At 37.4% G+C, this 21,300-nt stretch overlaps 1 protein-coding gene across 1 annotated transcript in view; it reads right to left on the bottom strand.

The window, feature by feature from the left end:
* TASP1 (taspase 1) overlaps nucleotides 1-21,300 on the bottom strand; it is an 85,874-nt gene that overhangs the window by 41,746 nt on the left and 22,828 nt on the right. The window contains 5 exon segments of the mRNA XM_061461534.1: nucleotides 1,088-1,166; nucleotides 2,091-2,210; nucleotides 7,399-7,434; nucleotides 7,436-7,489; nucleotides 8,545-8,651. Of these exon segments, the coding sequence (XP_061317518.1) occupies nucleotides 1,088-1,166; nucleotides 2,091-2,210; nucleotides 7,399-7,434; nucleotides 7,436-7,489; nucleotides 8,545-8,651 (396 nt within the window).

Below are 21,300 nucleotides of genomic sequence, written 5' to 3'. Positions count from 1 at the left end.
AACCAAAGTAACATACACAAATATATATGTGCAATAGTTATAAATAGTATAATGTTATTACCACTATATAAAATTGGTATCAGCAAAAAGAAAGAAGGCTTCTATTTAAGACCATCATTGAACCCAGACATCTCTAAGCGTATCAGGGTGCTTCCTGGTACTTGCATAGACTTCAAATCCAGCTGACTTTGTTAAGAATGGTTTTAAAATATTAAATAAAGGTGCCCTCAGCTTTTCTACTAACAATCTCTAATAGTGGACTTATACTCAGTATTATTATGGTCTCCAGTATGGCAACATTTAAGTATATTGGCTTACAGACGTAAGCATTTATTAAACTAAAACTAGTATGGTGTTCCTTGAGCAGAAAGATCTCCAAGATTTTTGCATTCAGTAGAACTTTCCTTTGCCTAAGTACTAAAAAGGACACTTGCTACTACTAACACTGAACTTAAGGATGAGCATCTACACAAGTTTTCAACAGTGTGAGACAGGCTTAAATATATGGGAAATTAGACACCTATAGGACTTCAAAAGCAACACAGGCTATTTCTGATGCTCTTCAGTCTCTGTCAAATTTTAGTTCTACACCCTGTTACCTTGCTCCTCCCACTATTTCTGTAACAGGACTCTAACTTTAGAGTACTTGGGATATAATTTACATTACCTAGGTCTGAACTCCGCAAATTATTTTCACCTCTCTCTATACTGACCACTGTTAATTCTGACTACTGTGTTTAACAGTTTTAGGCTTGTAATAGCACTTCTTTACAAGAGAACAGGTCCCTTAATGCATAGCAAATGCAGTACACCCCTTCAGTGCGATACAAGATGAAAACTCACCTGGCTATTATTTAAGCAAAAAGACCAAAATAAGCAACAAACAGGGATCAAATCATGGATTTAAAGACAGTACTGACAGACACATACATTTATATGTAAATAAATCATACAAATGTATAATGTAGTCAGGAAATAACGTTAGCATTTTAATTCACCATTCATAGAAATACCTTAGTTGGAAATTGTAAACTAATTATTGAGAAAGATTGCAACTTTTTGAAATATTTATAAAAGTAGTAAATACCTGAAGTACTCACAGCAGTGGAGTAAGGGGTATGAGCTCCTGTATTTTCAGCCCAGCAGCCACAACCATAAAGAGCTGCCTAAGGAAAGAAGGACACCTTTCATAAATTTAAGTATTCAAAGTTTTTTGTTTGCTCCCTCTCCTAAAAAAGAAAATGAAGCAAACTCCCCCCCCAAAAAAAAACTAAACCCAAAAATCCCAACAAAAACCACCAAACGAACAAAAAAAAGACTCAAAGAAAAATCCAAGTATTAATAGAAAAGATAAACAGAAAATCGCAACAGTCAATTACAATCCATCTTTCTTTCACTATTCTTCAAAACTGAGTGATAATCATAGACATATGGTGGTCTAACCTAACTTTACAGAAAATGAGGGTACAGGTATCAAAAGGCAAAATAATTCCTGCTGTTCCCTGATTACATAAAGTCCTTTCCACTCTGCTATTCCAAAAGAAAACCTTAAATGCATTTCCAAACTGCTTTTAGGACAGTGGAAAAAGTCAGCCAAGAATACAGCTGTACACACATGGAGTCTGACATTTCCTATGTACCTCAAAATTCCTCTACCTAATAACAAAGAATGCCTCTACCTCATGTGTTCTTCCAATACCTCTGTCACCTCTATCAATTCACAAGATCATTTAAAAATTAATTAGGACAGCTTTCCGAAATATTTGACGAAAACTTTGTTTAAAAACCACTCTAATTATTTAAGAGACTTTTAGCGGCATTAAGAAGGTGTATTTCTTGGGTAAGCCCAAGAAATTAACTTACGAATACCTCTGACAAAAGGTAGCTAACTACAGGACAAGCTCTTACCTATTAATGTCTTGTAACACTGATGGAGGACCCTGAAAACAGAACCTGCATTCCAATGCAGTGATAACGCCTTCAGAGTTTAATGGGAAGGAAGGGAGAACATCAGTTTGCTCCCTCAACTCTTAATACCACAATTGTTTGTGACACTGAAGAGTCATTCCCAACTGAAAACTTATAATCACCTGACCAACTCTTCCAGGATGCTTTAGTGCTAAACCTCCACTGGAGACAGCAGCAGCAACATTTCCTTCTTGGTCCACAACAACTGCACCAACTGTATCCAATGTTCCTGAGTCATTCTCCTGCAGGACACACAAACAGAAACAACCAGTAAAAATAGTATATTAAAGTCAGCTTATACTTCTCGGGAGAATGCAAACTTACGTGCACAAAACCAAGTGACAGGCCTATCAACAAAATGGATTTGTTATCATGCATGTTGTGCTGCCATTAATCTTCCAAAAAATGCATTCATGCCTCAGGCAGGACCTGAAGAAAACTTCTCTGAAAACAAGAAGGTAATAAAATATCTCAGAACTCATTAAATTACTAGATTACCTGCGTTTACTCATAAAAGTGCCAAAAATGCTTTTTCCTTAGTGGAAACTCAGGAAACTTGTCCGCTAAGAAATTATTCAGCTACCTATTCCAAAGATGTTGTGTCAAAAGGACTTTTTCAAAAGCTTCGAGATGGCATTTTCAGAGACCCTGATCTTTAAAGCTACGTAAAGAAAAAAAGAATCCATAAGATTGAAAAAGAAATCAAAGAAGCCGCTTACCATGTAAAGAGACAATTCTGATATTCTAAGCAAGATGCTATGATTTCTATATAGGGAAGAACTACCAATGTGATGAAGGTTTTCTTGTTCATCCCCTGCCCCCCTTTATCAAAGGAAACTATAGCCACAACAAAAAAATGTGATTAATAGACAACTAGAGATACAAAAATCAAGCCCATCAAAGTTAGGAAATGCCAGAATTAAGGCCACCTGTTTAATCTTACTTCATATTAAATCAAACACTTGGAGCTCCCATAATGAACAGGAATACATTTGAGAAAGATGAGGCTTAGAATGACCAGCATGTTTTCTGTATCATCTGACAGCAAAGAAGAAATGCTTGCAGCCTTCTTTGCAGCATCTGCAAAACTATTTGCTCAATCTGCCATCTATCTTCTACTTTGGCTCTCACATAAAATATTTGCCTTCTGTAGCTATCTTACTAATTTCTCTTTTTAAAAGATATTTTAATCAAAAAACCTACAAGCATTTACAAATATATGTTGCATAGAAATTTTCTTCACCATTATTTCTCTTCAAAGAATTATTTCCTATCAGTACTTGCTGTCAACTCAGTGGTATAGTTTGCTTGCTCTGGCTCACTGTATTTTTAGATGCTGTAACTTAGGAGGCTGGAAATCTTTACCAAGGGAAGCATTTTTTTTTAACCTGGCCCATACAACCTTCTGAAGGAAGCCTGTATCACTGAAGCAAAGGAATTCTGTATTTTCCTTCTCAGTAATATAAGTCGGGGGGGAAAGGGGGTGTGTTTGTGATCAGAAAAAGAATCGCTGTTAATGCTGTACATATTCTTACTCCACAAACTGAAAACCAGCAAGGACCAGCTCTATTCCATATCCAATGGAAAAAAATATGTTGTCAGATCTTTCTAGACCTACTTTTATGTTTCCTCTCATTTCAACATTACTGACTGACACATTTAGAAGTGACATCATGAATCAATCCTGTACTTCAGTATTAAAAATCTTCTACATTTGTAAACTGAACTGACGACCCTACAATTTCTGAACCAGTAAATGAAGAGCTCATCACAATTTTACAAAGGAAAAACTTTACTTCTCCATACAAAAAGGCATTTTGTGCCGGAGCAGTTCCAGGAAGAACACAGCTGCTAAGAAGACTTTCAGAGTCTCACATTTCAACTCTTCAAACCATATGAAAGTTGAAAAACCCAGGATCCCATCAAGCTAGTATCAAGATAATCAGAAGAAATATGTTAAACAGTACAACTCATGAAGCCTAAATTAAGTCCAAACTCTATATGGGTCCAACAAGGACTAACCAAGATCCAGCTTGTTTGCCATTACTTTTATGCATTTGATTCATTAATTTAACATCTTATGTTTAAAAACAACTGCAAATTCCAAAGGGAACTTGATTATTACTTGGTGAACAAATTCCACATCTGACTTCAGCTAGAAATTTATACTAACATATCCACTGCAAAAGCAGTTTGGGGGTTTTAACAATACAGTATTGCGATCTAAAAATAATCTACGATGCAGTTAATATTTTACATGGAAAGAACTGAAGGTCAATGTGAAAACTAAGACCTCATATTACTTACTTAGCACCTTGCACAGGAAAGGAAGTTAATTTCATGAAATCATGGACCAAATATTCAAACTTAGCTAAGAACACACATACAAAGCAGGAAGATCCTCATCTGCACAAATGCAGAGCTCTATCAAGTATTTTGTAAATCTCACCCTTACTTTCTTCTGTACATAAGAAAACACAATAAATAGTCCTCATTTTACAAGCTCCTAAGGAAGGAATTAAGAGTTTAGGAGAGCTCTACGCAGTGCCCGCTGAAAGATAACTACACACTGGACTTCTTTCCCTTCTTGACTTGAGACTGTTCTGAAATTCCATAAAAAGTAATTACCACTGAAGCAATTAACATCTATATACTATTACCCAACTATCCACATGGAAAAACAGGATTTTGTATTTGATGACAATTAGAAGAAGACTGCCCTAAAAATATCGGGTTTCACAGTATCTTCCTGCTCAAAACAGGGCAACACATAAATCTTCTATTATGTCCCACACTACCCTTTAAAGATCAAGTGGAAACAGAGAAGGCACAGTAGTGGATAGCGCTGTTATAAAATAATATATCAACTATTAATATATTTTGGTCTTTTAAAATGTCAGCTTTAAGGTGTTTTTGATGGAGCACTTGTATTGACTACAGCGGCCTTTAACAAGGCAAAAGGCAGTCTTTTATGCAGCATTTTATTTATTAAAGTATTTTAAAGAAACACTTATAAATCCATCTAAGAAAAGGGAAAATGTCACTATTCTATGAGCATTGGGACCAATTCATAGATACCAATTTCTGGAAACATTTTCCTCTAGGAAAACTGACAGCATAATGTACTATCATAACAACCTAATCTTGACAGTTTATGCATGACTGGTACAACATTCATGTGTTTGAAAGGGGGCAGTTAAGATCTAATGGTACAAAGCTTGATAAACAAGCCTAGCTGTTCCAGTTTAATGGTTGCTTGGTATGTAAATAGAATATTTGGTCTGACCTCTGTGTTCAGGATGAGGGAATTATTTCACACTGAATTCCACAGATTAGTTTTGTTTTGTTTTTATTTTAACTGGAATGGATCAAATCTTTATCTTTCTTTTCCCATATTTTAAAGTATACTTTTGAAGTCTAAACAGCATTATTGTCATGAAAGACCATTTCAGTATGGATGTGGGAAAGAAAATTTATTCCTTTAAGGGAAAGGAAATGCATAAAATTCAAACTCCCGTTCAAAGTGCAAGAAAAAGTAAAACTGACACAAGGACTGCAACAGTCGGCTGCGACTCTTAAAGGCCTCTTAAAGGCCTTTAAACTGCCTTAAAAAATTGATCTGAAGCAAAATTTAAGGCATTAAAATTCACCATATATAATGAGAATGATATATAATGCTATGCTCTGACTGTTGCTCACTCAAAGCGTTCAAGCTGGAACTGGCTAAAAGTTCACATGATACATTCAAGATGATCAATGACAAGAAATGAAACGCACTAAATACTGAAAGAAATAATGCCTTTCTGTTGGGCAGATGTATTTTTCTTTTCTAAATATGTTCATTGTTATTGTCCCAATACAGTAGCCGAAGAATATGAAACTGAATTCAAACTCTTGTACACATACTTGAGGACATGTGTTAAGCTAGGCAAAAACAAAGCAGATTTAATAAAACTTACAGAAAATAATATTATTTATGGCAATAAATAACTAGCCCATAAAAAAAATAACTTGTAAACACTAACCTATATAAAAGAAATTACCCGCACTGGAAGTTCTTAGTGCCACTTATTCAAATCAAGGAGAGGACATCTCCTCTTAAACTTCAGCAGAGCCATAAAAATCTTGTAATAGCAGAAGACAACTTAAAAATAGGGCTTTTGGCCAAACTCTGCTAAGCTTTTTTCAATGACAATTTCCTCTGGTAAAAGACAGGCTGACTGTAAGACAACAAACACTCACTTCTGATGTTTACTGGTGCTTGAAGTGGGAACTTCAGAATGGTATCTGGCTGAATTAACACATCATACACTTGCCCTGTGAATGCGTTTACTCAGTTCACACACAAACAAGAATGATTTCTTAACTACGTAAATCAATATCAAAGTCACTACAACTTTCTACACCTTCACAATTTGTTGAAGTCATTAACAGACTGTGTGCAGTCTCATAACCCTCTACAAATCCCACATTGGGTAAACAATGAAAAATACAGTAAAGAGAAATCCCACTTACTAAAGGGCTTTTACTTCCCAAATAAGTTGCACTGCCAAGTACTTTCTATATAATCTTTATTAAATGTTAACTGCCTCTCCTTCTTTTTGAGGTTGGTATAATTTAACTGTTACTGAAAAGTGCTTTTTAAACTGTATGTTTAGTTTTAGCTGGTGACATTTATCAAAAGCTAAAACTTCCAAGAAGCTTCAGCCTTTTTCAGTCTGCAATATACCTCTTCACATAGGCCTTTTAGTTATGATTCCCACTCAGCTTTAACTTCGTTAACATCCTGTCTACCTTGCTTTTCTCCCAACTTCTAAAATTTCATAGATGAAAAAATGACCAGAATTTATAACAACTGTGCATTAGAGCAGCAGAAGCACGTAAGCTAAGCTCCAGCATAGGGCTGCAGCAGGTGAGGCAAACCTGACAATGAAAGTCCTGCTGGAAGGCACAGGTCTGCAGCTCCACAGAAGCACAGCAAATTAAAAAACTGAAGTAAATACTTATCAGTTAAAGCTTAACTTTGACAAGATTAACTTCTAATTACACAAGTATTTAAACGGCTTTTTACACAGCTCTTTTAAAACCTTTTATGGGAGCTCAGCTTTGACAGTGGAAATTTTGGAATGACTCATCCCAAAGAAGTTTGGGTTGCCTTATCCTTGCTAAATGACCATTTCCTAATAACTTTGAAAGAACTATTCTACTTTTGGGGGTGGTTTTGTGAGGTTTTTTTAGAATTTGCTCTCATAGAATTTGATTTTTCGTTTCCACTTCATTTTTAAAAACTAAACTTCATGTAAGGCTGCAACTGTCTCACACTCTGGGGATAATGTAAGCAGTCTACATTGACAGTATGGTTTGGTTTTCATCCCCCCCTTCATGGATAGGAAGTTGACAAGACCAGTGTGTTGTTACTGGATTACTTACCGGTGAGTAGAGCTCTATTTGATCACCTCCTTTACCTACCACCACTGGCCTTTGGGGTTCTCCCACAAGCGCTGCACATGACTCTGGAGCCCTTGAAATTTCAAATTGCAGGTTGGTAAGCTCATGCATTGGCATATGTTTCAAGCATTGACTTGCCCCTTATTACATGAACATCAATACTGTAGAGAGACCCCTCCTCCCTCAAGTTACATTTTAATACTGTTAGTTTCACAAGGAGGTATGTGAAGTCCTATAACTAATAACTAACTTCCTCCCCCCTCTATCCTTACAGAACATAAGGTCTCATGTACTTGAAAATAGAAATATTAGCCCCCTGCTCGGGGAAACTTCTTATCTAAGAACAAAAGATAACTGCCTAACTTATCACTGGCTTGCATTTGCACAGACTATAGGGAATAAACTTTTTTGTCAGTTCTCTGGGATTTATGTTATTTACATCAACATACGCAACTACGTAAGGCAGTGGTCAGTCAGCTTACCAAAGTGAAGAGAAATGGGTAATCTGAAAACCCACAGGCCCCAACTAATGCATAGGCATTTAATGAATGAGGCATATTTTAATATTCAACAGTAAACACAAATACTGTGATGGACATTTCAGAATGTTAACAAAAGCTGTAAATTCAGACTAACGGTGAGGAGAACAGAGGGAACCCTAACAGTTTTGCAGTACAAGTAATACGGGCCATGTCAATGCTAGATGCATGCACAGATGCACATGTTTACCTACCTGATATTTCAAATTTCACCAATTCCAGCTCCATAATGCAGTGCGCTCAGGGAACATTAAAAAGTGGGAAACAGTGACAGAGATCCCAAGCTAAAGAAAATGTTTCAGTAAATAATTATCTGTTTGTGTTTACATTTGTCACACTTCCAGTTCAAAATGAGCAAAAGATTCTTCATAGCACAAACAAGATACAAAGTGACAGTCTGGTTTTCAAGTAGCAAGGAAGAAAGTTTTAGTTGTACTAAGTTATAATTATATCTGTCATTATACCATTAGGATGGCCGACGAGAAGTGGCTTCTAATGCTATATTAGTCTCATCATATACAACATGAAATGCATTAGCAATCTGCTATAAGTTTAGGATGACACAAGAAAATTTTAAGCAGGAACTAACCTTTTCATGTGATTGTCTTCTTTTCTTTAGATGAATAAGATCTGTTTCCACCTTTTCAGCCAACTCCAACTTCCTCTTGTTCCTCTTAAAAGCTGCTAAACTAAACCCTATGAAAATAGTTCAAAAGCATTTAAATAATTACAATTTACTTAATTTAAACAAATATTGATAAGTTGACATTTTGGAAGTCTCATCCCCCACATTTTTACTGATGCAAAACACACCAATAAAAATGCCAACAGCTACGTATCTAAGCTTCAGTACAAGATGTTTACATTTTTTCCTAAGTTAAAAAGTTCTGCTATTGTTCAGCAACAGGGATGGGTAAAATATCTACTAGAAACAACTTGCTGAGCACATATGGAAGCTATGTTGGTCTAAATGTCTCTCTGTTTGGCACAGAAGCAGCACTGCACAGAAGAGAACGGAATAAGTGGCTTGTGTTAAAATTATTGTTTTTGACTGCTGACAAGTAAATAGATACCATGTGAGCTCATTCTGATATCCATAAAATTAGGCTACTATTTTATTACCTTAATTGCATATGTGTATGTTTACCCATATATTTAAAGCCACACAATAGTCTAGCAATATTTTTACGTTCCATAATCCAACGCAGTCTAAAGACCACCTAGTTCTTGAAAAGACAAACATGTATTTTCCACATCTAAGTCCCACACTCAGAAAGGAAGTGCTCTCCAAAGTGGAGTATAAAAAAAATTGTTATGCTTAAGAGACCAAAATGACATGTTCCCATTTTAGAAGTTCCAGTTCACGAAAGAAAAAAATTGCAGACATTGACAGATCTAGTTTAAATCATTTTTGACTTAGCATTATCCACAGGTTGTTGGGGGGGGGGGGAGAGAAAGAAATACTTTTGTCAATTGTTTAATCATGCAAAATCAAGTAATAAGGAGGGCAGAGTTATACACAGGTCAGTCACAAATTCAATGGAAGTTAAAAAGCACAGGTTTCCTATTGAATCTATAAGCCTTAAAAACTGTCATTTTAAATGAAATTCTAAACATAGCTACATCACTATTATTCAGAAGACTGGAACAGCTGCAAGAACACTCTGAATAAAATCAATATTGCACAGCCAACAGAACACATAGCTTGCATTTACAATTCTCACAAAGTACCCAGACAGTGAGCATTTTACTTCTTTGAAAGTTCCCCACACAGGTGCCAAAAATCACCTCCTGAACTCTCCTTTAAACTTGTTTTTAAGTACATAAAACTAGACCTTAAACTACCACAGTTATTCACATATATAACCTAAAAGTAATGAGAAATCTGTCATTTCTCTCCAAAAACCTAATGGATACCATTTTCTTAAAACTGTAAGTATGTATTAATCTGCCATCACCAAGAAAGGAACTGTCTGGCATACAGAGCTGATTAACACAGCTACTTTGGACAACACATTCATGTTTGAAATGAGTTCCAAAAGGCAAAACACAAACTCTTGATAAGGGAGAGCAGACAAAGAATCATTTTAGTCTACTACTAAGAGGGGGGAAAGGAGGAGGAGCAAAGAAAAACCCTCACAAGGATCAAGAATTTGTAAACAAAAGTACCCCAAAATAAGCCAGCCCACTGTTTTTAACAGATTTTTAATACCAGGAAAGCTTACAAGTTGACATGTCTTCAGTAAATACAGTAAATACCTACAGACAAAGCCACAATATGGGTACGAATGATGCCTGGCCTTGGTACTCATCCAAAGTAGGTATGACACAAGGATAAATATGCCTAAACCTATTACTCACTGCTGCCATTGCCTCCTGCCCATTCAGACAAAAGGTGCACCTAGAGAAAAAAAACCACAAGGGTGCAGGAGCCCATACATGAAAACCTGAACACACCAAGTTTTAAGTTGTCCTTGTACTCCAGAGCCTAATGCTAACAGTGCCCTAAACCCGTCTGCAGTATTTGCATGCTCAGCAGTTCAAATATATGCACAAAGATCACATCAAAACCAGAGAACATGGGCTAGTTTGAAGCTGCCCGGCCAGCTACAGACTGCTGCTGTATGGCCACTCAGAATCATCACTCCAACTATACCCTAGTTGCCACTTATCCTGCCATTTTTTCCACAGCATAAGAAATTCCCCAAGCTTGAGAGATGTTTCATTCATGTAAGTGCTCAGTCTCTGGCTAAGCAACTGCACAATTGTCAGAGTTTACCTTCTGCTTTATGATTCTGTTTGTCTTTTCAAAATAAGAAAAAACCTGAAGATTTATCTTGAAGGATCTAATTCTTAAGCAGTAACTTCTTATCTGCATTGTTAATTCAAAGTGGTACCAGTAAGCTTGGAAATACAGGGCACAAAAAATCATTATTAACAAAGTAGGACATATTTTACTAGGCAGTAAGAAACACTATCACAGTATCACAGTATCACAGTATGTTAGAGATTGGAAGGGACCTCGAAAGATCATCTAGTCCAATCCCCCTGCCGGAGCAGGAACACCTAGATAATGTTACACAGGAATGCGTCCAGGCGGGTTTTGAATGTCTCCAGGGAAGGAGACTCCACAACCTCCCTGGGCAGCCTGTTCCAGTGTTCCGTCACCCTCACTGAGAAGAAGTTTCTTCTCAAGTTTAAGTGGAACCTCTTGTGTTCCAGTTTGTACCCATTACCCCTTGTCCTATCATTGTTTGCCACTGAGTAGAGCCTGGCTCCGTCCTCGTGACACTCCCCCTTTATATATTTATAGACACTGATAAGGTCTATGTAAGACGATAGGCTAGTAAGGGCTGGAACTAGATGATCTTAAGGTCCTTTCCAACCCTAAGCATCCTATGATTCCATGACTGTCCATGTTTACAGAATGGCTGACTCTATCCTACAAGGAAGTAATTCTGGCTGACAAAAAATTGTGCTTAGTCCCCAGGTGTTAGGAACATCCTCAGTTCCTGGGTACTCGTACTGGATAATCAGATATCCAGAGCCCCAGAAGATGCTGTGACATGTATTTTTTGCCCACCTTGGACCATGTCAGACAGGCAGACTGTTTTCTATTAACATACAATGATGTAGGTTTGAAAGGCTCTTAGGAGGTCATGTAGTCCAACCTCCTAGGAAAAGCAAGTCCAATCCAAAAGACCTCCACAAGAACTTGGTCAAGTTTTGAATATCTTCAAGGATGGAGATTTCACAACTCCTCTTGGCCTCTGTTCCAATTCAATCAAAAGCTCACAGATGCTAATTTAGATCAGTCATCTATGATCCTATCCCTGTGCACCATACATCACCATTACTTAAGTAATACACATTAAGTATATTAGTATACTTATAATTAATATACTTATAATTAAGTATATTAATAATATACTTAAGTAATATACCTTAAGTAATAAATGCGCAGAACAGTGTAGGTTAGGGAAGGCAGCATGTTTGCCTAGTAAAACACACAAACTGTCCCAGCTCATCCATCATAATATCTACAAAATCTAACCATCAGCTCCTATGATGACAAATACTGCAATGTTTGTCACATTGGAAAGTTCACAGTGTTACACTAGAGAGAGATAATAGGTGCCAGTCACGGTTCTGTACTTCCAGATGACACTAATTTTGATGAGAAATGAGAAACAGCTGAGGGTTTTTTTTTGGGGGGGGGGGGGGGGGGGGAATTATTTTAGAGAAGTTGTTTTGCAAGGTTTAATACCGTGCCTCCCTTCTCAGAGTTATTTATATGAATTAATGCATTAATTCAATCACTTTCATGTTTTATTCGGTGTAGCATGAAATGTCATATCTTCCCATATTGTGAGGGGAAAAAAAAGTCTATTCAGACTTCTCCTAGGGTGGAAACTCTTGAGCTGAGGCTACATTTAACTTCAGAATAGCTATTAGGATTAGCTTTCATCTGAAAGTTGAAGACTTTGTTTTAGCAAGGACTGATAACTGCCTTTCATTATTTCATTATTTTATTTTTATTACTATTTTATTATTATCAGTGATTACCAATTTTCTTAGCAAGAAGAAACAGCTAATGCCTCCAAAGTGGCCAAAGAATTGTGAAACAAAGGGCTAGTTTGTAAAACAAACCCTAATAATTTCTCTTTTTTTCCTCTGGCATAGATTTACACCCAGCTTCAGATGATCAGTTGAAAATAAAATGCATTGAATCTTAAATATTATTTTTCCCCTAGAATAAGGGGATGAAGGCTAATAAACAAATGAAGGGCTCCCTGCCCTCAGTTTATTCCTGCCTTCGCAACATTCTATCTATGTAAAACCACTATAAATGCCATTAAACTCGCTACTACTCTGGTTGTTTTATCTTCTACTAATGACAAAAGAAACACAAGTGAGCTTCACACTAAACAAATGAAAGATATAATTCAAGTTTTCTGAAAGCATCCTGTAAGTTTGGTCTTTGACAAAGAATATATTATGCAGTTTAAAACACAATAATGTTTTATAAACTTAAAAAAATCTGGGATTCAAATGTGCTTGGTTAATGATGCACCAGAACATGGAAAAATAACCCACTGAACACCTGCTTTGAAAATAAGTGCTATACAGAGAAGGAAAAAGCCTAAAAAGTGTTTAAGTTTGTAATTCCCATTACTTCTAAACCTTAACTTTGTGGTGCAAGGAAGCTGAGAAACTTCATTTGTCCTAAATGACAATACAAAACCCACACTCACCTTCTCCAACAAGACAGCACATTCTAAACATGAGAAGAGGAAAGGGACAGGACACAGTGCTAAAGACAGGCATGTTTTCCTAAAACAAATGTAATACAGGTACATCAATAGCTACATCAAGCTCAAGGCTAGGTTGGACAGAGCCCTGGGTGACATGGTTTAGTTTGAGGTGTCCCTCCCCATCGCAGAGGGGTTGGAACTGGATGATCTTAAGGTCCTTTCCAACCCTAACTATTCTATGATTCTACAATCAGCATGATGTCGCTTGGCTAAGGAGAAAGGGAAGCAAGAGGTAGAGCTTATTGACTGGGAGGAAAGGAAGCTAAAGAAAGAGAGGGTAGATGGCATTTTAGTTTGGAAACTTCTTGGATCACAGTCCAGAGGTATTGTTGTTGGAATCTACAGAAAGTTATTGTGGAAAACACCCCTTGATTTTGCTCAGGAACTTGAAAGTTTAGATGAAAATCAAATACGTGCTCTCAGATAAAAGTCCCTGACAATTACTACCCTACACAGTAATAGCATGTGGACTCAAAACTCATTTAAGTGAACTGTGTCTCGGAAGCCACAGAGTAGAACCAGCCGCTCTGTTTTGTGCTCTTTACATTTATGTCTGTACTATAATAAATAAAACTACTTCAGAGCTTCTGGGAGAGGAAGGAAAAAAGAAAAAGAACAAAACTCTTCACAGCTTTACAAAATGATTGTCTGTTAGTGTTTAAATGCCATGGCTCAGGCCTCATCCAGATTAAAGACATGTAAGAACTGACAACAGAAGTGTATCGGAACTTGAATATCCTTAAAAGCTCAGGACTTCAGTCTCACATTTGCAGTATCTATCACATGTCCCTGCAATGCAGAATGGAGCTGCCTCTTTAAGAATGAATAATATTTAAGGACCTGAAAACATCTCCCCAGTTTTCCACATTCTTCCTTCAAGCCCCCAGGGTACTAACAGGAGCTATCCACAGGTACTCCGCAGTTACACACGTTGCATTTTGTGCTAGATAGTAGATAGCGGGAGCGCTGGGGAGAACACTTGGTCAAAGCAGAGTTGTAGAAGAGAAGTGTAAGGGTTTGCTGTGAAGAAGGCTCAGTGGCTGAGCATAGAACAGGTAGAAGCAGCTCCTGATCAACACCATTTGCCTGCATGATTCATACTAGCATGGTATCAGAGGTGGACGTGGTATCAGAACATGCGCTTGATATTATGATGTACTATCTACAAATGAAGAAGAAAAATCTTGCAGCCACATCTTGCTCAAAGTCAAGACTGTTTTCAAAGGTTCCAGTGTTACTGGATACTCTCATGAGAATGGACCACAAGATCTGCATTACGTAATTCATGAGAACAAGATCCATCTCCTGTATTATCATGGCTGGACAATAAATACAGCTTTTACACAGGCTTTTTATATCTCTTCACAGAAAGAGAAGAGAGTAGTTTTCAGCAGTCAGGTCAGTGGAAAAAAAAGAAAGTTCAGTGATCTCTGAGTTCAGAGATGTCATCTGTGTGCCATTTGTTTGCCATAAAACTTCCACAACATTTACTCATCTCTTGTACTAATCCTGTTGGCACTTTGGCAGCCTGATCAGTCCCATAACTCCTCTTACCATTATACTACATACAAATAAGGATTTAACAAAAAATATTGACAGTTCTGTAAATAATGATACAAAGAATAATGATGAATACGTGATACATACGATATATATAAATAAATAATGATACAGTGAAAGACAACTGTATTCCCCATCCTACACAGGTCTTCAGAACTTTTTCTTAGTCACCTTTCAGAGCCCTTAGAAATGATCCAGGGAAAATCAGAATTGTCCTATTCATGGAGTCCTTGAACCTACTGAGTTGTACATACAGGACAAAATGCAAGACTGAGGCACTTTTTTTAAGTATGGTAAAACTGATACATCTCTACTTGTTAATTCTAGCCCTGTGTACTTTAAATAGGCCTATAGCTGACAGGCTGGTTATTACACTATGCTAAATTTCTTGCCCAAAGTTAATGCAAAGCATTTTTAGTGACAAGTCCATTTCCTTACAATTCCCATGCTTTTACAACCCACATCTATCCCCTTATGCATTTTCAGGCTAGGCTGAAAATTCAGAAAATATTTAAGTGAACAATTACATTTTCAAATAGAAGCAGCAAATACAAGTTTCTAGCACCACTATACCACAAATCAAGGACAATACTCAAACCTTCCTATTTACCGTGGCAGAGCAGCAAACTAGGAACACAAACACTAACTCCCACGTTTCCATTACAGGCAGAACAAATTATCACACAACAAACCACTCTGCAACCTGTAAATGTTCAATGATCCTTGTTTAGAATCAAACTGTAAATTGAAAATACTAAGAAAAGTCTAAGAAGATATTTAAACCTTCGAAGTACAGCTTGAGCTCTGACCAATCATACAGCACCCCCTGGCAGACAGTTCTTAGAGTCAACTGAGAGAACCAGAAAGGAGAACTTTCTGCATTTTATCTTTCTATTCCATATTAAGAGAGAATACAGCTATTGAAGAGAAGCAAATTAAAAAGGAATATACGAGCAAATTAGTTAACCCACAGGAATTAAAATGATCCAGTGAAGAATTCTGTTGAGCAGTTGCTAAAATAAATGGCACAAATGAAAACAGACAGATGAAAATAAATTTAATTTTAACAAAGCTATTTTAAATGACAAATTAACACCACTTAATGCTCATGTTGGGACCAAAGACTACTCGAGCTACTTTCCATGTTGCCACACTTTTAACAGACAGCAATATGAATAGGGAAAACAAATGCACTTGGCATCAAAAGCATATAAAAAGCCCCACCACTCTTTCTCGGGGAACTACTACAGTGGTCTGTCCTCCCTAACAAGAACTCAGGCTAAACTGTTGCTGAACATACCATTCCTTACTACTTCCAGGAAGAAACCTCTTTTTTCCACCAAGCAGCCTTTGCTGCTCCCTGGAAGATTTTAATTTCAAAGCATCTTCTGGGTACTTCAACACAACCTTTTTTCCTGGCTAATTTATAGCCATCCTATTGGCTGCACTTAGCTGTTCAGATTTCAGAACTGCAAATGAACCTACAATATTATGTCCAACTCTAGGGAGCATTTACATCATGTCTGGCTTTTTTTTCTTTCCTCCTTTTTTATTACTAGTGAAAAACATGAACTTAGGAGAGCTTACTTACTTTGCATATTATGGAACAGAGGTGGCGACTTTTATTGCTAAGACACTCTTTTATCTGAGAGATACTTCTTCATTTCCTAAAACCAGGTATGTATTCAGATTAACCAAGCTTCCTAATCAAATCCCCCAAACCTTTGAGTTTCTCTCCAAATCTCCTCCATTCTCACCCTAAATACAAAGGGACAAAACAGGCCCTGAGCCACTGCCTGAATCTCATAGCAGACTTCCAGCAATATGGCAAATGTTTTGCTTAATGCAGTAATAGTTAAGTGGAGAAGAGAACTGGGAGTGGGATGAGGCTTGGTGGTTTGGAGGAGGCAGGCTACATAGGAGACATACAGTGTCACAAAAGTACGACAATCTGCATGGCACTTATCTAGAAAAGGCTCTCCTTCATTAAAGAATCCAAGCAGCCATAAGGTAAAAGGGAATTTCCCTGCATACAAAAAAATAGTTAAAAAAGGCAAAACCAAGTATAAGGAAATAAATGGCCTGTTACAAGAGGAATGACAAATCGAATTATATTTGCACTTTGTTCAGTAAGATGTGACTTTACCAATAACACTAAGTTATTCAAGGTAGTAAAAGGACCTGACTGAAGAAGGATTATGAGTAGTGACCTGACAATAAGCCAGCAGATTTTATTCAGCAAATCTCAAAATAATGAAAAACAGGTAGTTCTTCAAACACTCTATAGTTGTAAAGGTTTTTGCAGATGCTGGAAATGAAGATGGGCTCACGAGGAAACAACAATTTCATGGCAGGAAATGCCACTCATAACCTTCATATATGCAGGAACTAGTCATGAGTCAGGAATTTAGAGTCTGGGATAGCAAACGGGGTAAGGAAAGAGAAGTATCTATTCGCTCTGTTCTTCTAGTCTTCCTGAAGCATCATTTGTGGATTCCAGTCATCAAGCTATGTGGACCCACAGCAGCTACTTCTGTTCTCAGGCAGTATGAATTACTGAAGTACTAGTATTCACTTCCACATTGTTAAGAGCTAGAGATACAGGCTTGCTGCATGATTTAACATTGTAAGTAAGATGCTGTCTTCCACCACATTATCTTTATCAAATCAACTATAGGCTGAACTGAAAAATTCAGATAAAAGTTTTTTGGTTATTATTAGTGCAGGCACAGATATTGACAGTTGAAGACGTACCTCAAATTTACATTGTTTATTTAAAGTATACTTTTAACATTGATAAGGGGATGCATGATACAGTAAACCAGCATTTCTAAACTGCAATTACACTCTTAATACTTTGATCACACTTTCGAAGCGTGCACAGATAACAAAGCTCTAACATAAGCCAGTATGGGCTCTAGTACTGGCATGGATTCAGCTCCAGGATGGGTAGGAATTAATAAATTCAGCTTTCTTGCAGACTATAAGCAACATAGGCAGATCACATTTCTTGCTTTAAAAAAACACCCACTCACTACACACTGGAAAGCCACCAGATTTCTACAAACAGTAGAAATCCCATTTCCTCACACACTTGGCAAACCAAAGACAAAGCAGGTGAGCCCTGACATAACTTTGATGCAGTTCAACAAGGAACATGGTTTAAAACATCATTTCAGTTTGGTGCTCAGATACTTTGATAGCTCTAAGAGAATTATGGAGTGTGACCACAAAGCTGATCGTGCAACTTTCTTTGTTACAGATCAGAGTTCTGTCCATGAAAAACCAACCACACGATCCCACAGCCTCAGAGCACATATAACACAATTCTTGCCATCTCAGGTCCGGGAAAAGGGAGACAGAATAATGTGACTTTATTCTCCATGTGCAGCACAGAGAAGCCAAAACATATGTCTGTATGTTCTCCTACTAATATTTATTGCAAATACATGTCTAAGATTTGGATTAGGGGTTTTGGGGGGTCAGGTTTGGGGTTTTGTAATTATGTTACTAAACATATTTTCCTGATGTTTGCAATTACCCCAGTTTTACAGAGCTGTTCAACAGTCACATAATTTCTAGTTATTTTTCCCCCAATTCTCCATGCAAACTCTTCTATGGCAATTGTAGCAAGCACAATCGAAAAGTCTCCCTTTGATTTTGAAGTCCGTTACATTACTTAATGCAATAGATCACTTCAGATGAATCCGTCTGTGGTTGCTTGGAAACAACATTCTCTTTAGTTGTTTCTTAAGCACATCCAGCTTTCCCTCCCTGGTAACACTGGAAGAAATCTACTTTGTCTTTCTCACATGTTACCTGTAAGACAGTTCCCAATTTCTTTTCAGCTGTACCAATCCCCTGCTGTCACACGCAGTGTTAATGGTTAATTTTCAGTGCTGCTGACCTTGTCAGCCTGTCCATGTGTTACAACACTAGCTTTGCTAAGGACTCCTATGGAAATCCGCTTAACATTTTCTGGAACTGAGTTTTCAGTTTTTTCTTTGCTCTTTCTTGCTGTAGTGACTGTTTTTTAAAAAACAAAAACCCCAGATATACTTCCATTAATGATTATACTGCAAAACTGAAAGCATCATAGGAAAAATTACAACTTTGAAGCAGTATTTTCCAAGACGCCTCTTAGAGTCACTAATAATGCTGTCTTAGCATAATCTAGGATTGTTTTCCCCTGTGTCCATTTTAGGCCCCGAAACAGCAGACACTGCCATCTCATCTTTTTTGAAAGGGAAACTGAAGCACAAGACTATAAAAGTCAGCTACCTCCTTTCTGTAGATCCAGTTAGACACAGACTATCATTTACACTAAGGTAGAGCAACAGAATTAGACAACATCTGTGAAAAATTCAGTTTTAAGTAATTCCCTCAGTATGACAAAGAATATCTGACTGAATCTCAGTGTCTGCCACTGATTTTTTCAGCATACCCTTCAGTTACTCTCATCTGAAATCATCCTTCCAGCTAAGCATTCACATAGACTCATAGAATGGTTTGGGTTGGAAGGGGCCTTAAAGATCATCTAGTTCCAGCCCCCCTTGCCATGGGCAGGGACACTTTCCACTAGACCAGGCTGTTCAAAGCCTCCTCCAACCTGGTCTTGAACACTTTCAGCTTCTCTGGGCACCTTGTTCCAGTACCTCTCCACCCTCACAGTAAAGAACTTTGTCTTTATATCTAATCTTAATCTCCCTTTTTCAGTTTAAAACCATTCCCTCTTGTCTGGTCACTACATGTCCTTGCCAAAAGCCCCTTTCCAGATTTCTTGTAGGCCCCCTTTAGGCAGTGTAAGGCCGCTAAAAGGTCTCCATACAGGAGCCTTCTCTTCTCCAGGCTGAATCACCCCAGTTTTATCAGCCTGTCTTAACAGTCACAGCCTGCTTCACAGCATCAGTTCATTCCTAGAGCAGGTGCATCCTGTGCAATGGCTCAAACATATAATTATATAGATGCGTGTTCCAGCCCTGGTGAAAGCAGAGGGTATGGGGAGCTGAGGGGGGTTGGCAACTTTAACACCAATACTTTTTCCCATTGATATTGCAACAGCAAATGGCATTCTGCACTGATTTTGCAATAGGATTAACTCCCCAGTCCTGGTTGTGGTAACTGTTCTAAAACCAGGTGGTTTGTTAAACAGAAGTATGCTGAATGTACTAAGGAGACAATGACTGGTGTTAGGAGTAGGTTTGTGAAAATATATTGCTGGTATCGTTCTTCTCATGCAATTTCAAAGCCTGAGTAAATTCAAATTTATGTAAATTCAAAGCTTGGGTCAGGTAAACCAAACTAGCAGTGGTCATCTTTATTTTTAAGCCATAATATGTAGAATTGCTCTGACCAGGCTATATTTTAGCTGGTAAAATATCATCTAGCAATTAATGTTACAACATAAGCATCCCTGTCACAATACACTGATACCAGGAACAATGAAAACTCAAGCATGCAAACAGATTTAGGCAAGAAACCTTCCTTCTAGACTACTTTTCTATTTCCTACACATAAGCTGCAACTACTTTGTTAAAAATAAAACACAAAACCAAACCACACACACAAAAAAAGCCCAAAGCTTTAAATGTTCTTACTCTTTCTGTGACTCTCCCTAGGGTCACAGAAATACACGTTTTCTGGTTAACTGAGCCCAAAACTTGTTCTCCAAATGCTGTTTTGGACAGCAGATGGATAAAGCAAAGTTTCAGTCCATATGGAACTAGAAATCAAAACTTTCTGTTCAAAATGAAATGTAGCATGAATATGTATGAAGATTGGCATCATCAAGTAAAATGGTGCCACTGTTTCAGGATTTTTAAGTATTGGCAACTTTGAACTGCAGTTTCTGGATATTCATCTACATTTAGGACTAAACCAAATAAAACAGTTAATGGGAGCCCTGAGTTTCAATCTCTGGGTTAGGAACTACTCATATATTTTATTCTGTAATACTGAAAGTAACATTATGTAATCTTCCATGTTCTCCTTCTTTGGGTAATGACCTGTGATTTCTTTCCTGCACAACATAACATCCACAAGAAGTGTAGCACATGCACTTCTCACCTATAGCAAACTACAGACTAGTAGTAATTGCACTTTCCAAACGGGAAGGCACTGAAAAAGATAAGGAAGGGGAGTCACATCCTCCTTTTCACAGGTAAGTGCACTGATTTTTAGTCTAGCTTATAAATGGTATATTAATACAACGTAATCACTTCTTTAAGAAAACAAAAAGGGTTTTGTGAGAGATTACTCCAAGTCTTTTTTCAAATCAGGTTATCCCACCATATTACATGAAGCAAAGCCTACCTAGGTTAAAAAAAAAAAGGTAAATTAATTCGACAACCTATTTAGACCAGAGCAGTTCTGGACAAAGACTCAGAGATGGGTGTAACTAGAATCTGAGAGTCAAACTGGCACCTGCTGAATTTAGACAGGTGGCTAGCTGGTGCTTTTAGGATCCAAGA

The sequence above is a fragment of the Pezoporus flaviventris genome, unplaced genomic scaffold (assembly GCF_033815535.1).
Source record: "Pezoporus flaviventris isolate CSIRO_AGI_PZ_B2104156 unplaced genomic scaffold, CSIRO_AGI_Pfla_v1 ptg000031l, whole genome shotgun sequence".
In the NCBI taxonomy this organism is placed as follows: Eukaryota; Metazoa; Chordata; class Aves; order Psittaciformes; family Psittacidae; genus Pezoporus; species Pezoporus flaviventris.
This window is presented reverse-complemented; position numbering and strand designations above follow the sequence as displayed.